This window comes from Bos indicus x Bos taurus, chromosome 19, assembly GCF_003369695.1.
Source record: "Bos indicus x Bos taurus breed Angus x Brahman F1 hybrid chromosome 19, Bos_hybrid_MaternalHap_v2.0, whole genome shotgun sequence".
NCBI classification, from domain to species: Eukaryota; Metazoa; Chordata; class Mammalia; order Artiodactyla; family Bovidae; genus Bos; species Bos indicus x Bos taurus.
The window spans coordinates 29,866,898-29,889,816 of NC_040094.1; the positions used below are offsets into that span (position 1 = coordinate 29,866,898).

At 41.9% G+C, this 22,919-nt stretch overlaps 1 protein-coding gene across 9 annotated transcripts in view; it reads right to left on the reverse strand.

Annotated features, from left to right (window-relative positions):
* STX8 (syntaxin 8) overlaps positions 1–22,919 on the reverse strand; it is a 208,645-nt gene that overhangs the window by 167,715 nt on the left and 18,011 nt on the right. For 5 of the 9 annotated variants that reach the window (XM_027518816.1, XM_027518817.1, XM_027518815.1 and 2 more), the window contains exons 3-4: positions 22,329–22,423; positions 12,719–12,829 (exon numbers count right to left, since the gene is read on the reverse strand). The exons of the other annotated variants lie outside the window; for them this stretch is intronic. In XM_027518816.1, the coding sequence (XP_027374617.1) occupies positions 12,719–12,829; positions 22,329–22,423 (206 nt within the window). The remainder of the gene's footprint in view (positions 1–12,718; positions 12,830–22,328; positions 22,424–22,919) is intronic. 9 annotated transcript variants of the gene reach the window in all.

Below are 22,919 nucleotides of genomic sequence, written 5' to 3' on the forward strand. Positions count from 1 at the left end.
AGTCTGACACATACCTATGAGCTCTTCAGCAGAAACCAAGACACCCCACCCAGGTGGAAGATGGTGACTACATGCTGAACACAAGTACACAGACCCCATGCTGGTGGAAACTAGCAGGCTGATGATTAAGAAAATCGAATATCACCCTGTTACTGCAATGCTAAGTGATCAGAATAAAGTCCACAAGCTACTTGTAGCCCCTATTTCCCAGACAGCTTACTTCTTTAGGTCTGGTACTCTGTCCAGTTCTTTCTGTATCATCTACCTATTCATCCATCCATCCATTCCTCCCCCACACAAATACTGAGGCCCTTCTATGTGCCAGCATGAATCTAGGGGCTTGGCAGAGAACGAGAGACCTGACCTCAGAGAGCTGGCATTCCAGGGAGAAGAAATGCCTAACACTATGACTTCTGAAAAGTAAATACTCATTTTTCTTTTTGGTTAAATTGAATAATCTTTAGTCAATTAGTTTAAACTAATTAGTATTAGTTCAGAACAATAAGAACTCAAGAAAAAATAGCTTACACATCATCCAAGGAAAGTCTCACCGCAGAACCTGAAGATCTACTGCAATCAAACAATTTGCTCATTTTAAACCACTCTGTTTTCCCCTATTCACTGTTGGCCAAGTGTACCAATAAGAAGCTTTAATATTATAATTTAAAATTTAATAAAACAGTTGGCTAACTTGGTGGCTCAGACAGTAAAAAAAAAAAATCCAAAAAAAAAAAAAAAAATCCACCTGCAATGCAGGAGATGCGAGTTCCACCCCTGGGTCACAAAGATTTCCTGGAGAAGGGAATGGCAACCCGCTCCAGTATTCTTGCCTGGAGAATTCCAGGGACAGAGGAGCCTGGTGGGCTACAGTTCACGGAGTTGCAAAGGGTTGGACATAACTGAGCAACAAAGAGTTTATAGAAGAAGACCCTCCATTTGGAGGGTCAAAAAGGCCATCAGAAATCATTTTGGCCTCATTTCTCAATTTGAAATGAGAAATTCTTGAGTCATCCAGGCAATCTAAAATCAAGCAAATAAAACCAAAGGGAACAATTCTTTTGTCTTACGTGTGACTATCATGGTACCTGAAAAGCAGGAGGAGGACAAGAAGGGATAACACATAAAACCTAAGAATTCTAAGTGTAAGAGGAATGAGCTGCTCTGTCAAATGTCTGGTGGCTGAGCGCCATCTGCTGGTGAGAAATTGAAGTTCAACTACAAAATGAAAAGCAATCCAATGATTACCATGTGTTATAAGCAGCTCCTTGCCTTATAACACAACGCAGTCTTGAAAGTATGTTTAGAAACAGAAAAAGGGAAAGTCAGCAATATGTTGAATATGGTTTTCCTTCATTTCTCTAATGTTTTGAGTGTATAGATTTCATACTTCTTTCATTTGACATACTCCTCTGTGGCCTTTTAAAATACTATTTATAAATAGCATTTTAAATTAGTTTTCACTTGGTATTTCTTTGCTGTCTGGCTTTCAAGACTTTCCGAGGAGAGGAACTACCAGGTTGCTGCCGCCAGCTTGTGGACAGACTACACTGTACCACATCCACACGGTAGTAACTGGGCACCTTCACTGACTTGAGCAACACGGGGCTGCAACGTCTTAAGATTTACTTAGATCTCAGGGTCTCTGGGTTGACTCCCTTGATCAACCATCCAAATCAATGCTAATGGTAATGAAGGATTATCTATTTGGCTAACAGGGGTTTTCCTTTCCTAACCCACGGAGAAAAAAAAAAAAAAAATTGGACTAAGTGACTACAGAGATGCCTTCAAGTGATAATCAGTCTTACAAGTACACACCTACCTGAAAAATCTCAAAGGACTACGCTGTCAAGCTTGAGACAATTTTAAGATAAAAAGAGTGCTACTGAAACATCCTACTTCGCAAGTTTCACATTAGGACTTCCCTGGTACAGTGGTTAAGAATCCACCTGCCGAAGCAGAGGACACAGGTTCAATCCTTGGTCTGGGAAGATTTCACATGCTGCAGGGCAAGTAGGCCTGTGCACCCAGCTACTGAGCCCATGCTCTGCACCAGGAGAAAGCACTGTAATAAGAAGCCCACACGCTGCATATAGACAGTATCCCCACTCGCTGCAACTCGTGAATGCCTTCACGGTAATGAAGACCCAGCACAGCCAAAAATACATATAATTTTAAAAAATGAAGTCTGTAAAAAAAAAAAAAGAAAAAAAGCTCCAAGACATAAAAATTATCAATGTAAATACCCTTTGACCTTCTAAGAACTTAACTAGAGATTAAGGCTTTCAGACGATGAAACCCTTTATGTATAAGGATATTTACCATTGCATTTATGTAACAGAAAAAAAAGTACAGGTATTAAGTACATACATACATACACAATGTAATAGAGTGGAAACAACACACATATTAATAGGAGACTAATTCAATAAATTATGTAGCACATACAATGAAATCTTATAAGGCTACAAAAATCAATGACAAGACTTTGTGTTGGTTTGGGAAGATCTCCAGTATATTTAGATGATAAAAGAACATTGTAGGATAATTTGTGTAGTATACGACCATTTGTGTAAAAGACGGGGGGAAATAAGCAAATATATTCTTATCGGTTGGCATATACTTAAGAGAACCCTGGAAAGATAGACCAAAGATTATTAACGCTGATATTTATCTTGCGGGTGGGACACAGAGGAAGGGAGGCTTCTCATTGAACATTGTTAAGTGCTTTCAAAACATCTCAGCTACGTGAATATATGACTTAAGCAAGATACACCCTCTTTCCTCTCCTATGGCTGTTTGAAGTCTGGGAGCTTTTTTAAAAAATTATTTTTAAATGGAGGATAACTGCTTTATAATACTGTGTTGGTTTCTGCCATTTATCAACATGAATCAGTCACAGGTATACGTATGTCTCCTCCCTCTTGAACCTCTCCTCCCACTCCCATCTGTCTGGGAACTTACTACAAGCATCCTCAACCATGAGAAGAGTCAGTCTGAAGATAAAGACACAACAAAGACACAGCAGACTCTGGATCACCACTGGCTGTAGAATTAACCACCTCCCTCAATTCTCTAACTTGGAAATTACTATACGGAGCTACTTTTCCTTATGTAAGCGGTTTTGAGTAGAATCATCAGTTCCTCATGGCTGCTGCTGCTGCCGCTGCTAAGTCGCTTCAGTCATGCCTGAGTCTGTGCAACCCCAGAGACGGCAGCCCACCAGGCTCCCCCATCCCTGGGATTCTCCAGGCAAGAACACTGGAATGGGTTGCCATTTTCTTCTCCGAGGCATGAAAGTGAAAAGTGAAAGTGAAGTCGCTCAGTCGTTTCCAACTCTTTGCAACCCCATGGACTGTAGCTTACCGGGCTCCTCCCCCCATGGGATTTTCCAGGCAAGATTACTGGAGTGGGTTTCCATTACCTTCTCCCCTCATGGCTGAGGGCATCGTAATTGGGGTATCAGTGCCTGAGCGAAACCAGGCACCCCTTTGGCTGAAGGTAAGAACCACAAGCACCATCTTCTCCAGACCCTTCAGGTGCTTTACTTGGGCCTCCTCCTCTGACTGCTGCAGACATGACCTCCTCTTCTAGTTTCGTTGCACATACCCATTGGAGTTTAATTTCTCTGTCCTGTGTTTGTACCCCTGCCCGAGTGAACCCTTTTAGAACAAGTATGACTGTACAAAAGGAGAACACACCCTACCAGGGTCCCCTCTCAGCCCGCTCATGTGCCTTTATTAATTTCTGACTCTAATCTCTGCTAATTAAGTAGGCAGACTATGTCCCAAAGTTATTTATCTCTTCAGAAAACCACCCAAGATAATCAGTGAGGTAGAGACAAGCAATGTGTTGCCGCAAGTCCCATTTCATTTTCTTGTGAGTCTAGACAAGACTACATTTCCCAGCCTTCCTTGCAGGCAGATCAGAACCATGTGACTGGTTACTGCCAATGGGATGACACATAGGGGACAGCATATAAGAGGGGTGTGAGCCCTCTATACCTTCTCTCTTCTCCTCTCACAGTGAAAATGGAGGTCCTCTGTGAAAACAGCACAGCTGTAAGATGGGAAAACCTGCATCACCATTTGAAGGGAGCTGTCCCAGAGAACCACCAGATTTTATGAGGCAGGCAAAAAAACTTTTTCATCTGGTAATCCTGTGAGGGTCCCAGATTTTTTTAGTTACAGAACCCATGCTATTCTATTCTGACTCAGTCAACCTTTCAATCAACAGAAATTTGCTGAGTGCCTACTATATACCAAAATCTGCTAAGTATCTATGAAAGATACAGGAAACACAAAGACTTTCATTAAGTGAGCAAGTATCTATTAAGCATTGTACAAGATTTCAGTCTCCATCCTCAAGGTATTTAAAATTTAGATGGAGAAACAAAATATGCATTTGCAAAATAAATATTAAACCACATGACTTTCCTACCTAAATCATTTCCCCACTAATACTCCCTCAAAGCACAATATATTTTTCTGAACTTATTTTACTTATTTGAATGACTCTTTAATTCACGTCTGTTTCTCTCACTGAACTGTAGAGAGCTCAAAGGCAAAAACTAGATATTTTTTGTTGTTTGGAGCCTTATGCCACCACACTCCCTTTACCAGTGCTTGGCACGTTGTAGGCACTCAAAATTTTTCTATTTACCACACTTTCTTACTCTAAGTTTTTTTTCATTAAGTTACTGGAAATATTTAATATTCTTGACTGCATTTAATACCACCTTGGTTCAACTTGGACAGAATGTGGTCCACTGGAGAAGGGATGGCAAACCACTTCAGTATTCTTCCCTTGAGAACCCCATGAACAGTATGAAAAGCCAAAAAGACAGGATACTGAAAGAGGAACTCCCCAGGTCAGTAGGTGCCCAATATGCTACTGGACATCAGTGGAGAAATAACTCCAGAAATAATGAAGGGATGGAGCCAAAGCAAAAACAATACCCAGTTGTGGATGTGACTGGTGATAGACACAAGGTCGGATGCTGTAAAGAGCAATATTACATAAGAACCTGGAATGTTAGGTCCATGAATCAAGGCAAATTGGAAGTGGTCAAACAGGAGATGGCAAGAAGTGAACGTGAACATTCTAGGAATCAGCGAACTAAAACGGACTGGAATGGGTGAATTTAACTCAGATGACCATTATATCTACTACCGCAGGCAGGAATCCCTTAGAAGAAATGGAGTAGTCATCATGGTCAACAAAAGAGGCCAAAATGCAGTCCTTGGATGCAACCTCAAAAACGACAGAATGATCTCTGTTCATTTCCAAGGCAAACCATTCAATATCACAGTATCCAAGTCTATGCCCCAACCAGTAAAGCTGAAGAAGCTGAAGTTGAATGGTTCTATGAAGACCTACAAGACCTTTTAGAACTAACACCCCCAAAAGATGTCCTTTTCATTATAGGGGACTGGAATGCAAAAGTAGGAAGTCAAGAAACACCTGGAGTAACAGGCAAATTTGGCCTTGGAATACGGAATGAAGCAGGGCAAAGACTAATAGAGTTTTGCCAAGAGAACGCACTGGTCTTAGCAAACACCCTCTTCCAACAACACAAGAGAAGACTTTACACATGGATATCACCAGATGGTCAATACCAAAATCAGATTGATTATATTCTTTGCAGCCAAAGATGGAGAAGCTCTATACAGTCAGCAAAAACAAGACCGGGAGCTGACTGTGGCTCAGATCCTGAGCTCCTTATTGCCAAATTCAGACTTAAATTGAAGAAGGTAGGGAAAACCACTAGACCATTCAGGAATGACCTAAATCAAATCCCTTATGATTATACAGTGGAAGTGAGAAACAGATTTAAGGGACTAGATCTGATAGAGTGCCTGATGAACTATGGACTGAGGTTCATGACACTGTACAGGAGACAGGGATCAAGACCATCCCCATAGATAAGAAATGCAAAAAAGCAAAATGGCTGTCTGGGGAGGCCTTACAAATAGCTGTGAAAAGAAGAGAAGCAAAAAGCAAAGGAGAAAAGGAAAGATATAAGCATCTGAATGCAGAGTTCCAAAGAATAGCAGGAAGAGATAAGAAAGCCTTCCTCAGCGATCAATGCAAAGAAATAGAGGAAAACAACAGAATGGGGAAGACTAGAGATCTCTTCAAGAAAATTAGAGATAAGAAGGGAACATTTCATGCAAAGATGGGCTCGATAAAGGACAGAAATGGTAGGGCCCTAACAGAAGCAGAAGACATTAAGAAGAGGTGGCAAGAATACACACAAATACTGTACAAAAAAGATCTTCACAACCAAGATAATCACGATGGTATGATCACTCACCTAGAGCCAGACATCCTGGAATGTGAAGTCAAGTGGGCCTTAGAAAGCATCACTACAAACAAAGCTAGTGGAGGTGATGGAATTCCAGATGAGCTATTTCAAATCCTGAAAGATGATGCTGTGAAAGTGCTGCACTCAATATGTCAGCAAATTTGGAAAACTCAGCAGTGGCCACAGGACTGGAAAAGGTCAGTTTTCATTCCAATCCCAAAGAAAGGCAATGCCAAAGAATGCTCAAACTACCGCACAATTGCACTCATCTCACACGCTAGTAAAGCTCAAGATTCTCCAAGCCAGGCTTCAGCAATACGTGAATCGTGAACTTCCAGATGTTCAAGCTGGATTTAGAAAAGGCAGAGGAACCAGAGATCAAATTGCCAACATCCGCTGGATCATTGAAAAAGCAAGAGAGTTCCAGAAAAACATCTATTTCTGCTTTATTGACTATGCCAAAGCCTTTGACTGTGTGGATCACAATAAACTGTGGAAAATTCTGAAAGAGATGGGAATGCCAGACCACCTGACCTGCCTCTTGAGAAGCCTATATGCAGGTCAGGAAGCAACAGTTAGAACTGGACATGGAACAATAGACTGGTTCCAAATAGGAAAAGGAGTACGTCAAGGCTGTATATTGTCACTCTGCTTATTTAACTTATATGCAAAGTACATCATAAGAAACGCTGGGCTGGATGAAGCACAAGCTGGAATCAATACTGCCGGGAGAAATATCAATAACTTCAGATACGCAGATGACACCACCCTTATGGCAGAAAGTGAACAGGAACTAAAAAGCCTCTTGATGAAAGTGAAAGTGGAGAGTTAAAAAGTTGGCTTAAAGCTCAACATTCAGAAAACGAAGATCATGGGATCTGGTCCCATCACTTCATGGGAAATAGATGGGGAAACAGTGGAACAGTGTCAGACTTTATTTTTGGGGGCTCCAAAATCACTGCAGATGGTGACTGCAGCCATGAAATTAAAAGACGCTTACTCCTTGGAAGAAAAGTTATGACCAACCTAGATAGCATATTGAAAAGCAGAGACATTACTTTGCCATCAAAGGTCCGTCTAGTCAAGGCTATGGTTTTCCCAGTGGTCATGTATGGATGTGAGAGTTGGACTGTGAAGAAAGCTGAGCAACGAAGAATTGATGCTTTTAAACTGTGGTGTTGGAGAAGCCTCTTGAGAGTCTCCTGGACTGCAAGGAGATACAACCAGTCCATTCTAAAGGAGATCAGCCCTGGGTGTTCTTTGGAAAGAATGATGCTAAAGCTGAAACTCCAGTACTTTCGCCACCTCATGCAAAGAGCTGACTCATTGGAAAAGACCCGGATGCTGGGAGGGATTGGGGGCAGGAGGAAAAGGGGATGACAGAGGATGAGATGGCTGGATGGCATCACAGACTCGATGGACGTGAGTCTGAGTGAACTGCGGGAGTTGGTGATGGACAAGGAGGCCTGGCGTGCTGCGATTCATGGGGTCGCAAAGAGTCGGACACGACTGAGCGACTGAACTGAACTGGTTCAACTATCCTTGGGTTCACCGAAATACAGAGAAAAGCATATCTTTACTGATTTCAGCACATCCTTTACATGTCAGATGACCTAGGAAGTTAGTGTATTTCTGGGACATAAGTAAGAGAGATAAATAATTATGGCTTATCCATTGTCTCGCAGGTAATGATGCAGTTGTTTATTCCTCAGCCATTTCCTACTTCTGGAAGAGTAGGCTGGTCATATGTTCATAACTTCAAGCAATAGAGAGTATAAATTAATAGTTTTTAGGAAATCTCAATACTATCAAATAGAAATCATCCTTCTTATAAACTAAGTTTTAAATCGAAAGAAAACATGCAATGATCTAAAATGGTAGAGGGGGAACACTTTTAATGGAATATTTAAAGTCAATTTTTCCTCTGTCTTCCTTGGCTGCCAATATAGTGCTATGAAATATAAATTCGAAGGATTATACTTTTTTTAAAAAAGCAGCTCCAAGAAAAAGTAAATATATGAAATTAAATGTAAAGCTTACACTCTAAGAAAATGTGAATATTTCATTATCATCTTCTATTCTTTGATTTTAGCAGTTGGTCTGCTTGTTAATATAGCACTCCTGATCCATAACTACCATCTCAACTTCTAAATAACTTCCTATTTCCTATAATCCTCCATATAGTTGGTGGTGTGAAGATTAAAGCTTAGCCAATTAGCCACCCACTACAGCCTAGTTAATCACATAATCTTTGAGATGGTCAGGGAGCAGTGGAGTATGCAATGATTTTTCTTTTTTCCTGTCTCTTTACAAAGATTTAACTAATTGTGAGACTTAGCGATGCTCTCGAATAGAAAGGGCAGTTGGGTTTTCAATCAGAAGCTGTGTCACCTCTTTATAAAGTTAGGGCTTATCTTCTAAGAGACATTGTTACACAGAGACTTCTTTAACAAGTTTCCAAATACCCTCAATTAGTCAACCATTGCTTATTTAGACCTGAGTCTCACATCAAGGCTTACTGCGTGAGAACAATGATCAGTAATCCGTAAGGTAAAAACTCAGATTCTGTCACATGACAGCTACACATTCAATTATGGGATTGTTACATTCGTGTCTGTTTAAGGGAAATGCTAATCTGAACTGAAGTTTGACAATACTCTCCTCTCCTTAATAAGGCCACATATGAGGAGGAAGAGAAAAGGGGAGGAAAGGGAGGGGAGAAGGACCCCAGGAAATGAAGGATGGGGAAGAGAAAGACAGAGCACAAAGGTCTGGGGTGAGGGAGGAGGAGGACACTAAGGAAACAGGAGAGGAAGATGGAAGAGCCCAGGAGGACAGAGAGGCTCAACCAGTTCTCAGGGAGTCCTGGCTGGGTCAACTCTTGCAATGTTGCCACCAGTTATTACGGGGCTCTGAAAGCCCAATGAGCAGATCACCGCCAGTTCTCCAACAGTACATGCTTGGTGACAGTCTAGCACAAATGACCAAAGGTGCCAGAGAGAGTAGGTCCAGAACATTTTCAAGTTCGGGTGAGGCTTTCCGCTGTCTGTGAGTCGTGACCAAAAGGGAAGACATGAGCCCCCCACCTCCCTATCCCCCTGGTGACAAGGCAACCCACGTTGATATCAAGAATGGCAGAAGCCATCAAAAATGCTGGAGGAATCCAGAGATTAGAGAAGCAACCAAAGATGCTAGAGGAGCCCAGAACTAGGAACTGACCTACAGGAGGACTGAAGAAACCTCTGTGAGTCACTGGGGACATCAGAGCAGGGGGGACAATGAGGTGTCTCCAGGGACAGAGCTGAAAGGTCCCTGATGAGGTCTCAGAAATGACTGGACAGCCAGGAGGCAGGAGAGCAAGGCTGAACCAGGAACCCAAACTGGCCACCTCTACAACTGAATTCAGACCCTCAGAAGGACAGATCCAAGCAAAAGAGTTATTCAGGCATGGGAAGCTGGGGAACGAAGTGGGGATTCAGGGGTGTTGGTCACTCAGTCGTGTCTGACTCTGCAATCCTCATGGACTGTAATCTGCCAGGCTCCTCTGTCCGTGGAATTCTCCATGCGAGAATACTGGAGTGGGGTGCCATTTCCTTCTCCAAGAGATCTTTCTGACCCAGAGATTCAGGGGGTAGGGGAAAAAGGCAAAAATAACACTTAGGTATGGGCAGGTGAGTGAAATCAAAGACTGGAAACTCTGGCCTCAAATCTGAGACAATCTGCTTCCAGGAACCTACCTGACCTTAACCAGTGTTAAGTGTTAGTGTTCATGCGCTCACTCACCCACACACGTACTATCAAACTCTGAAACGGATTAGCCTTAGGATCTAGTGCAAGTTCCTTGACCCCTCTGAGCCTCAGTTTCTCTTCTATAAGGTGGGATGTTATAAAGATCTCCTAAGCATAGGCACCTATAGCTTGGCACAGGGCCTGGCATGGAGAAAACAAGCAGCAGCTGCTAGCTACCAGTGCTCATCAGACCCCATGAGGGAAAGAAATGGTTTCAGTGGTTTCTAACTGTTCTCACCCCGACCGGAGCTCCCCCCAGACTACTCACTCATTCAGAGTCTGCAAGTATATTGTCTGGACACTTTTTTTTTCCTTTAAAAAAATTTTATAAGCCTTGTGGGTGACTGAGTGCCATAATTAAGAACAAGTGATATAAACCAGTATTTGAGCTGGAAGGGGCATTCAAACCAAATTGAGGATATTGTTAAAATAAAGATTCCATTCAGGAGGGCAGAGGTGGGGTCTGAGACCCTGCATTTCTAAGAGGCACCCAGGTGAAGATGACCCGACTCGTGAGCGAACAGTGCTTTAAATAGCAAAGAAAGGTTATCACAGGAGAGAAGAGGAGTGACCAAAACCGAAAAAAGAGAAGGAGGTGACAAGTGATAAATTCTTATATACTGAGATTTAGGGAAGTCATTCTGGCCTACAGATTTTTATGGGGGAGGAAAAAGATGAGTTAACTTGAATTTTATGCTAAAACAGCTTGCTTGTGACTGATCTAACACCCATTGTACATCTGCTCTATTTATTACAGAAAAGGGCACACTGACCTGAAGTAAAGAATGTCCATGTTAAAAATAAAGATGCTATGCCCCTCTTCCTGGGATGCCAACGATGGGCTAAGCGACTCCCTTCCCAGGTGCCAAGGCCATGCTGACTCCCTGTGTATGTTCTGGTCTTTTTATTTTTTATTTTTAACCTTGAAGAAATGTACCCCTGACTCGTTTAGTGTTCTTTGTTCTTGCAAGATATAAAACTGTGCTAAAAAAAAAAAAAACCCTGCATCTCTGGACAGTTTCTCAGAGTAACCTGGGAAGCTGGCTTGGGGGCTAATCCTCAGTTTGGCTCAAATGAAACTTTTCTACTCTTATTACTGTTTATTATTTTCGTCAACAAGGGAGAGAGGAACCAAAAATCAACCATTCATCCCCCACCCCACCCCACAAAGACCTAAGGCCTAAACTGGCCCCTCGACATCATTAAATGACAGTGAAGAGAAGCGGACCTGACACATGGAAGGCTCTCACCACACAGTCACCTCCACGACAGAGGAGGAAGATTTCCAGGTCTTCTCCTCCCACCATCACCCCTCTCTACCGGGCCCTTCCTCACCCAGGAAACTTCCTCCCTCGCCATGGTACTTTGAGTTCGTTTCTGAACTTCAAGGTAAAGGCCCATGCCCGCAGACAGCACTCTCTCCTCACCTTGCAAGACCTCCTCACTCACGGGTTCTTTTTCACCAACCCTGAATGTTTGAGGGTTGAGCTTTCATCCTCAAACTTCTACTCCTGCATCCGCCCGAGAAGGCTCAGGCACCATGATGGATCAGCCCCGCTCACTGGAGGCCTCCCCGTCCATTTACAAACCCTGCCCAGCACCCAACTCCTCCTTCCCTGACTTTAGGCCTTTAGGTCAAAGAAACAACTCTAAGATTTCCTCTAGCTTCCTGGAATTTCATCACTTCCTCTCTACAAACCTTAAATCCCAAGCTCCTGAGAAGACTGGAATGGACAAGCTGCTGCTCCATCCTCTTTCGGTCACCCTCTGGCAGTGATTCTCCAGCCTCTGACTGCAGACCAGAGTCACCTGGGACCACTCTAGGACCACGCCCTCCACGCCCCACCCCACCCCATTTAAATAAAAAAACAAACCATTGCCCTTGGGAAGCCATATTATTCCTAACCAGGAACAAGCTGCCGCCCCCACTGTGAAGACCCCATCCCTCGTGGGGAAGGAGGGGAGAGGCAGGTTTCATCCTGATCTCATTTGTGCTGGGTCCCTTAATGTGGTGAAGGGGGTTCTAGAGGCAGCCGGGGAGGCCAGTTCTAAAGATATCACAGTTTATACTTTATTAACCTCAATCCGGAAAGCTGGACCCCTCCTCTGTCTGAGTCTTCCACCGGAGTTGTGTGCAGAGCAGCCGACAAACTCCGTCAAGTGTGAATCATGCTCTGGCAAAGATCAGAGAAGAAACCAAGGGCCCCAACTCCTCTAGTCCTGTAAGCCATAGACTACACAGTCTTTAGGACACATTTCTACAAGTCAATTAAAAAAAAAAACATATCATTTTCCAACACAGATAAAAACATGACGTCCAGAGTTTAAAAGGCAGCTAACACAGCAAAAGTTCAACCAGGGAATGAAGAGACATTTTCTGACTTCGTCTGTATTCTATCCAAATAACCATCTTCCAAAATGGGATTCAGCTGAATGTGCCTGGTTTACTCAAACGCAGAAACTTAATGAAAACCATGCTGAACAGAAAATGACAGTCAAGCACTACAAATGAACAGACAGGATGTATTTTACCAGATAAAGAAATTAAGCCCTTCGGGAAACAACTGTAACCACTGCAAGTAAGTTTCGCCCACTGCTTAATCCCTGTAAAGGAAAGCATCATACCTGATAAGATCGGGTTCTGCACCCTCGTTCTTAAAGGAGGCCAGAAGTAGTCTCTCTCGAGTTACAAGATCATCCAAGAGGTTCTGTCTTCGGTCTCCTTCGAGCTGTGTTCTGCAGGCGACTCGTTAAGGTCCAAGAGTAGGTGAATTACCTCATTTGATCTATTACATTATTAACCGAGCTCTCCAAGTCAGAGGGGACTGTTCCAGACTTGAATCAACCCTACCCCGAAGAGTCCTGAGCCAGCGCTCTCCTGCTCTGATCTCAGCCTTCACTGACCCTTACAGTAAAGGACCTGGACAGAACCATCGCAGAGGACTTACAAACACTGAACCAGACCCACCATGTGAGATCATTCACTGAGAAATACAGTTGGTAAAAACGATTTTCCTCCCAGTGGCCAATGCTGAAATGTTCTTCTCTACAGCACACTGTGGCTCAGGGAATCCTTAAGTTCTGAGTGCTGGTCACAGTGGTCAAGGGTTTTTCCTAGACATTAATACCTAAGATACTCTGTTAAAAAGGAAAAAAAGAAAAAAAAAAGTTTTGTTGCCTTCTTTCATATTATTAACACCTATTAATGCACCTACAATATATGTTGTAAAGTGCTACTTTATACAGATTTGCTCTAAAAAAAAAACTGTTACCATCAGCTCACTAAATACGTTGCATGATCTTCAATAATTCTAAACAAAATTACAAAGAAATAACCATATTCTAATGTGTTAATCTATGATCTGTGCTAGACTAGGGGTCCAAAAGCCTACTAGTTCTGTTTTGATCAGTATCCATGGTCGTGACCAATTACTTCAGTGTTTTGGATCTGTTTCTTCAGATGTCCCCCAGGTAATCTCTCATACCTTTTCCAACACAACTCATGGCCATGGTTTTCCCAGTTCCGGTTAAAGAATGGGACTACTGCTTTGGATTTATGGATTTATAGACACTTCTCCTTTCGAGAGGGATATTAAATCCTGCATTTAGGCCCCAAAAGTTTGAGAACTTGGCAGAATATACTAGTTTTCCCTGGGTGGGAAAACCACGGCCCAGTGAATCTACTTTTGTTGATAATTTTGAATAGAAAGAGCTGGATAGCTAGCAAAAAAAGCAAATAAGCCCATAAAAAAATGTTCCCCGGTAACAGATATTAGCTAGAAAAATCATAAATCCCCCCTAAACCAATGTAACTAAGCAGTGTTATTGACTCTGGACATTTATAAAATAATAATGGATACATTCTCTCAACATTCCAGAATGCCCCGATTTCCTGAGAAAAATGACTACTATGGCTTTTCCATCTCCTACTTGACTACGGTCACTAAGAACCCATCTTGGAAACAGTGAAGCAGCAACTGTAACCAAGAAACAGTGAGCAAGTCCTTCCTCTGTACTAATAAAAGGGCCGAATATTAGCCTTCTGATCAGTGCAACACCAAAAATAAATACAGTGTGCTTCAAATCAGTGGTAAATTGTCAATAAAGCAGAAGCGGCCCGTGAGAATGGAAGGAGGGGTGGGGAGGAGAAGGGACAGAAGCTATGACATAAATTATACAGGACAAAACAGGAATTTTAATTGTGGAAATTACTAATTATATCACAGTGCTGATTAGCCTTGTCTTCCATTCTATGCTCAACCTACTCTGGCAACCTGTGGTTTTGCTGGGATTTCAGTTATCCAATCCTCCAAGTGAGCATAAACTCAACGATAATCCAATATTACAATTAAGCAGATTACAGATCTGACTGGCTCAGGGGTTTAAACATAAGAAATAAAATTACAGAAGTATCATTAGAAAACGCCTTTGGAGAACTTTCTAATACTCTAGAGTAAGGAAAATCTTCCTAGTCGAGATTGTCAACCCAGAGGTCATGAAGGAAACTATAAATCTGGATAAAAATTGTAACTATCTGCAAAATAAAAGTACAAGTGGCAAATTAACAGTGACAAATTTTAAAACGGCAAAGGATATAACAGGGCATTGGAAAAAAAACAAGAATTATGCTAATAAACTGAAAAAAAATGCAGCTTTACATTAGTGAAAGAAATACAAATTGAAACATACTGTCGTTTTTGCCAGCCAGATAAGAAACCGTGACAGAAGGCTCTGGAAAGGGCTGAGGAACCAAGCACTCTCAGACATCCTAGGTGGGAATGGAGATGGGTTCAACCAGTTGCCCGACTGTCTTCTACATACCCAACAGAATTTAAAAGGCACATTCTTTTAACAGGAATTTCTCCTACAGATACATTCACAAGACTATACAAAGATGCAGGAGCAGGGAATTCCCTAGTGGTCCAGTGGCTAGGACTCCGCACTTTCAGTGCCCAAGGTCTGGGTTCAACCCCTGGTTGGGGAACTAAGATCCCACAAGCCACCACTTAGTGCAGCCAAAAAAAAAAAGATGTTCAGTGCAGCATTATTTATAACAGCCAAATACTGGAAACATTCTAAGGTTTGTCAATAAGGAAATAGCGCATCTCGGCAATGGCATGTTTTGTAGCCCCCTTCCCCCAAAACAGAGAGAATAGGAAAGCCCTGTATGTATCAATGATAATGAAAATTAACATTTATGAGCACTTACTAAGTGCTACATAAATTATTTGATATGGAACAATCTCCAAAATAAAGTGTTAAACAAAAACAAAAAACAGCAAAGAGCTAAATAGTGAATAGTATGCTCCCACTGCGTGCATTAAATACATATGTTGGTATATACACAGAAAATTTCTCAAAGGATATAGAAACAATTGCCTCTAAGGAAAGGGAACCGGGGACTCAGGGTGTAAGGGAGACTTCCTATCTACTGGGTATTGTTTTGGACTGTTTGACTCTATTAAATGCTAACAAAAAGTTTCAGAACGAAACATATGATCCTTCTGTAGTCAAAAGCATTTTATACTTACATGTACACATATCTGTTCATGCCTAGAAAAGTCTGTGATAATAGGAACCAACCACCAACACTGTTAACTGTGGAAGAATGAGCTAGAACAGGATGGGGATGCGGAAGTGAGAGAAGAGTAAACAATTAACAACAGAAAATGTATGGGTAGAGGGACTTCCCTCGTGATTCGTGTGGCTGAGAATCTGCCTCGCAATGCAGGGGATTCAGGTTTGAGCCCTGGTTGGGGAATTAAGATCCCACATGCTGAAACTACTGAAGCCTGTGTGCTGAGTCCATGGACCCCAACTAAGATCCAACAGAGCCAAATGATATTGAAAAAAAAGGAAATTGACAGGTGGAAAGTACCTTTTATAGAAAAAGTAAAGGCAAGTTTTAAAATTTAGCAGACACTGAATTTAAACTATTAACCAACAAAGGACATCAATTCTAAGAGCAGTAAAACTTGGTGATTATGTTTTGAAGAGGAGGGGTAACTGGAGAACAGAATCACAGACAGTTGATGCTGGGACAGGTAAGTTGAATCTCCTGTTCACCAGACCAGAAACCATGGCAACAGTGGGTGAGAGCCCAGCTCTTTTTCGCCACCTCGAGTGCGGCTTCTCTACCCTGAGGCCCCCAGTACTGCTCACTTAACTTTGCCACTTCTTAGCATCCTGTTAATAACAATACTGATAATATTAATTCAGAATATTCCAGAGATCCCCTGTAAATCTGGAACACCGGGAAAAGTAACCAATCAGGAACACTCACTCTACCTCCTGGTTTTGTTTTTATTTTAATCTATTGAGTGAACAGAGCATAAGGAAATGGGGGATAGAGGGAGCTGAAGAGAATAAAAAGATGCATAGCCCTTCTGCATGGCACACTTACTATAATAGAAGTTGCTGCTAACAAGAGGTCAGAGAACCACCTAGAAGGTAATGACACTCCATGGATGTAGGCTCATAGTAGCTGGGGGGACCGAGTACAGGGTAAGGAAGGATAAGCAGAAAACAGGGCAGATGGTCATGAGGCCAGTGCTGGGACCTTCTCTTCCATCAACCTGGTGAATAACCAAGGAGGAAGATCAGAGAACAGACAGGGAAACAGAAGATCTAACCACCATAGTACTCTGTCTTTGGCCAGACTGAATTTACATGTAATTATAACCAGTTCATGCAAGGTTGCAAATAAAACTAGATCCTGATTTTGCATCACTGTACTTCAGAGTCCAGCTTCTCTGCTATAACCTGGGAAGCACTTCCAATCTAGGATGGAGAGGGGTGAAGATGGGGCTGAACCCAGGGAACACCCCATTCCCTCCCCCACTTCCAGCTCCTGGAGTTTCTCCTTATTGGTAGAAGGCATAAGAATTTAAGTAAGTCTTCCGTGCAAATTAATTGCTGTGGAGAAGGATAATTACTTCCAGAACCACAAGAAGAATTGCACAGAGACAGTTTAAGGTCCCAGAGGCCAGAGATTTTTCTGGCTCACATAGCACTTCAACTCTTTCATTTTTATTTATTATTTGCTTTTAGGGGGAGTCCCTGGTGGCTCAGAAGGTAAGGAATCTGCCCGTAATGCAGGAGACCTGAGTTCAATCCCTGGGACAGGAAGATCCTCCAAAGTTAACAAACTCTACTGAGTGTCTATTACCGACCAGCCCCAGGTGCCAACCTTCCTCAAAGCACTGATCCCATTTTGCAAGTAGTATTTTAATACTATCATTATCTCCATGCCTGGATGTACCCTCCTTATGTGTTATAAACTCCATAAAAGGGTACCTGTAAATCCTCCACATTAGCTGTAATTTTAACAGTGATAAAATGGTAAGCAGCAGGTAATCCTCGAGGAGGGCTTGCTTTATGCAAAGCACCTTCTATGCATATAATTAATCCTCCCAACAATGCTATAAGCTGGATGTACTTTATCCTTTTCTCACAAGTTAAGAAAACAAGGCACAACGAAGTTAAGTAACTTGCCCTCGAAGAGTTGAAAACTTTTATTCAACACCAATGACTATGGGGGAACTTGTCCTGTGAGATGCTTTAAATAGAGCATTTTCTTCAACTTTCACAACAGCCTGCAAAGCAAGTCTGATTATTCCTACTCTGTAGATAAAACTGAGGTCAGGAAAGGCCACGTTGCTCTCTGGCCTTGAGGCAGTGGTGGAGCTGGCCTTCTGCCTCAGTTGTTTGCCACCGAGCCAGTGTTGTTCGCAGTGTTCCAACAGTGCCCAGACTTAGGGGTTTCATGGAGCAGAAGTATTTCCAAACAAACTGTGGGTGTGGGGAGGGGGGATTTATAGAGACCAATTGTACACGTTGCCATCTACGTGGACATTCCAAAAACCACAACAGACAAAACTCTCATCTGCTTTCACTACCATGGCGAAAAAGCAAGATGTTAACACTCGAAACCAGAGAGAACCATGACACAGACTATAAATCAGAAAATTCCTACTGAAATAAAAATGACCTTGTCCTTAGTTTTCTCACAATAGCAGACACCAGTGAAAACTGTCATGGCCAGGTGCAGTGTTTTAGAACCACGTCCCCACTACTGGGGCACCCAGGGGCTATTCTTAACACCTATCCACTGAGCTCCTCCACACATACATGTATCCTTGTATCCAGGTTTGTTACACGGGGATCTCTCCAGCCAGCTACCTGTCTACTCATCTTTCTTCCCCCAAAAAACAAAGTGGAACAGGGTTATGTATCCTTTTTTGTTGTTTTTAAGATTATTTTTTCTATGTGGACCATCTTTTTGCCTTTATTGGCTGCAAGGCATGTGGGATCTTAGGGTTTGAACCTGCATCCCCACTATTAGAAGACAAAATCTTTACCACTGGACTGCCAGGAAAGTCCCCTTATTTATCGATTCTTAAAAATTAGTTCTCTAGGACTTCTCACAAGAGACCAAAATAGCTTTTGATACTGAAGTCCTTTGTAAAGTGATTTTCAAAAATTCTTTTCAAAGTACTAAAAGTGCTGCCTTTGAAAAACCCAACAAAAAGACAAGCTTCATGTAAAACTAATTCTAAGAATAACCTTAGTGCTACCTGAAATTTCCTATGCGACCTCCTGTTGCACATAGCTTTTCCCAACTGGTGAGACCATTATAATCACCATCTCCAAGAAGCACTGTGAATAGAAGTTAATGCTTTTCAGCAATTTTCACTCTGGCTGCAGGACTTTGGATTATGAATTGCAAGCTAACCGATTCAAAAGCACGCCACTTTCATTTTAATTTCACATTTATTCTTGCCAGAGAAAAATACTTTTTCAGGAAAGAGCAGTAACATCTTATGCCTAACATCCCAGAATTTAATTGTTTGGAAGGCATTTTCATAGGACTTATCTTTCTGGCAACTCCTAGTGTTCCTTGGAAAACTTCACGAATGCAGAGAGGCATAAATTTCTTAAGTCAGGTACCAGAAACTCTCGACTGCCCGACACAGTAAGGAAATGTGGTTTCCAAATATTCACATTAAAAAAGTCACCCCACATTAATTATGCCTCAAGAAAAAGGATTAAAAAGTCACTCTCTTGGCGATTTATGGACACACATTTTTCTAAGAATTACAACATCATAAAGTATACCTAATAAACCACAGTGAAGACTGTTTAATCTTTCTGATGATTAAGAAGGGTCTTGAGGATTTGCATTATAAACAAGATTTGTCTTGGCATTACAGCAACACGCCAAGTAATAGGGAATTCTCGCTGAAGACAGGTCATGTGACGGTGGACTGTATTCTATCACTAAAGTAGAATTCAGCTTTTAAACAACTGGCTTTGGGTCCAGACAGCCCTGCATTGGAATCTTGGCTTTCCATTTCTCAGCGGCGGGGACTTAGGCAAGTTACTTAAGCTCTTAAAGATTCTCCTCCTGGGTGTGAAGAAAATTCCTCTGCTGGAATGCTGAAAGTAAAAGTTATTAATTTACATTAGTGACTTGAGGCACAAGCTGGCCTTGGCCTCAGTACCTTTTTTGTAAAGAAGGGAAAGAACCCACCCAAACAGTCTAATAATACGAGCCTACCAGGCCTGACAAGTTGCTATATGATACATCTTAAATCTGGATGATAACTGCCCTAGAATTATCTCAGATAACCACCACAGAATTATCTTAAATGTTTGGGAAGAGGAAGGTCAGGGAGAGGGAAGATGTAAGAAACAAGACTAATTAAATAGAGGCCTGAGTAATACAGAAGCTACCTCCTTCTTCCCGGTCTAAGAAACCGTCTCCCTGAAAAATCCAGAGGTTAATGAGCGCCCCCTGGTGGCTCAGATAGTAAAGACTCTGCCTGCAGTGCAGGAGACGCGGGTTGGAAAGGTCCCCTGGAGAAGGAAACAGCAACCGACTCTAGTATTCTTGCCTGGAGAATTCCACGGGCAGATTAGCCTGGCGGACTACAGTCCATGGGGTCGCTAAGAGTGGGACAGGACTGAGTGACTAACACTTTCACTTTCCCATAGGGCGATTCTCTAAATTCCATCCCTAGCTGTGGTTGCCGTTCCAGTAGAAAGAGGCTCTATTATTTTATTTAAAAACAAAACAGAATCTTCAAGAAAGTTGTTATATTCCAGTTGAGTGCTTGATTTCTCCTAGGAAAGTCTAAATTATTCACATGATGGTCCTTAAATACTTTCATAATATATTTAATAACTCGGTTTGGTGTTTTTATTTATTTATTTTTTATTTATTTATTTTTTTTTGGTTTGGTGTTTTTAAATGTCTGGTGCTTAATTCAGCAAACTCTGAGATCGCCACGAAACCAGATGCCACAAGATTTCAAAATGTGGTTAGACTGCAAGCATTTAGAAGAACAAAGTCAATTATTATTGCACCATGCTTGGTACGCCTTATAATTAATAACTAGCAGAAATTATTAATAGAAGTAAAAGTTATTAATTTATATCTTCTTGCACCATAGGTTTAGCACATAAATATTATAAGATGTGCTATGTCTGGGGGTTTCCCAGGTGGCACTAGTGGTAAAGAATCTACCTGCAATCCAAGAGATATCAGAGACACAGGTTCGATCCCTGAGTTGGAAGATCCCCTGGAGGAGAGCATGGCAACCCACTCCAGTATTCTTGCCTGGAGAATTCCCATAGACAGAGGAGCCTGGCGAGCTACAGTTCACAGGGTTGCACAGATTTGGACACAACTGAAGCGACTTAGCACACATGCACACATTATAAGATGAGTAATAATCAGTTACCTATTAGCAAATACAGTTATTAATATTAAATCAGGAAACAATATTTAGCTATGTTTCTAATATACAATTTAGGTTAATACTAAAATGAGTTTGCACACCTCGAGCCCATGTGCAGACTTCCAAGCACTTGGTAGAGAAAACAGCTCTGCTAACTTGAGGTCAATATATTAAAACTTGTGGATTTTGATAAAATAAAAATTCCTTACATAATAAACTAATTGGGCAGTAACAAACCATACCAGACGGAGGGTAAAGTTACAAACTGAACATATCAGAATGCCCTAATTGTGTTAAAAATAAGGCCTCAATTGTTCACTGAAATTAAACTTTTATTTGAAACTTACTGGGTAAATAACTGAATACTAGAAATCATGCAACTATCTAAACCAACCTCTCTGGTGACATATAAGGATGATACTTGGAGAAAATACATTTTCACATCTTCTATTGTTTTATCTAAAAAGCTACATTTTCACCATGCTTAAAATTCGGCAGTAACAATCCATTTCCTGAGATACCAAAGTCTGGGTTTTTGGTATGAACCATGGATAAAGGAAAGGGATGGTAAGAGAGGCCCAGTTTGAGGTCAGTTGTAAACTCAGATTTAAGGGATTAGTTTTATGTAACAGATCACATATATTTTCCCAAATTGATCAGATCATGAATTTCTAAAAAAATAAAAAGATTTTAATAGTTGACATCGTTGGTAGGAAGTAGAGGTGATGTCACAACTGACTTCACACAGGTGCCTCCTATGAGTGAAGTGAGTGAGTGAAGTCGCTCAGTCGTGTCCAACTCTTTGCGACCCCATGGACTGTAGCCTACCAGGCTTCTCCGTCCATGGGATTCCCCAGGCAAGAATACTGGAGTGGGTTACCATTTCCTTCTCCAGGGGATCTTCCCAACCCAGGGATCGAATCCAGGTCTCCCCCATTGGAGGCAGATGCTTTTATACCCCACCTAAAAAACCTCCCAAACCAGGGGTACTGTCACTTCAAGAACCATAAGGTGAAGAAGTCACATCTCAATAACCTACATAATCGGGGAGGAAAAAAGTACGGTTTCTACTGGTACGGGTCTCTTGGAAGAGAAAAGGAATTGTTCAAAACTCTGGGAACTGCATTGAGCAGAATCATGGCTCAAGAGCATCATCGAAGTTCTGCTGCTGGACTGCTTTCACCGCAGTCTAGACAGGTAGCAACGCGGGGCTCGGTGTAAACACAGCGCTAACAGAAAACATGAGCTGCCTGCACGGTCAAGGTTACACCCAACTAAGTAAGCTCTTGCTGTGCGTCTTGCTTCGCCAGCATATTCACTGTAAAACATATAACGGACCTTAAAATAGAAATCGAGATTATAGGCAATATTTTGGAAACCAGGTCTTCCTCAAGCTGTGGAAAAAATCTGGGTGGCCCAGATTCCTTCCTTTCTTAAAATAAGACTGCTTGTCCTCCCACTCTAGCAAGAGGTGGAAATGTTTACATGGATACATCTGATGTGTTGCCACAGCTCTTAGCAATAAGTCCTTCAAAAGGGCGATCTTTTCCTTCAGTTTCTGCAACAAAGCTCTGATTGTCACGGTAAGCTGAAAAGAAAAGAACACAGCCTAAGTATGCTAGTCCAGAGGTGTGGAATCTCCTAAAAATATCATGTAAATGCTGCTTTACAAACTGATTCCATCAGGGGAAGGCTGGAAGAGACATCAAGCCTCCCAATGATAACCTCAAGATTGTATGGAATCTTAATGGTTGCCTGGGCCAGCCACCCATCTAACACTTATACCCAATCCTATGACCTGACCAGGTGGTAAGTCGGTCCATCTATGAACCCTGACTTTGCTCTCACAGTCAGCTGAATTCTGGCCCTTGAACATCTACCTTCTGATCCTATTTGTCTATCAGGAGCCACATAGGAAATTGCATGTACCTCATCTTTGTTCACCAGCAAAAACCCCACAGTTCCCTCACCCACACTGCAAAGAGCAAGATGTCAAGTCCCATGGCCATCCTGGACAGTCTTCCCTAAACACACTGGTATCCTTACAACCCATTCAAAGTTTTATAGCAGCGTGGCCTTTCTTT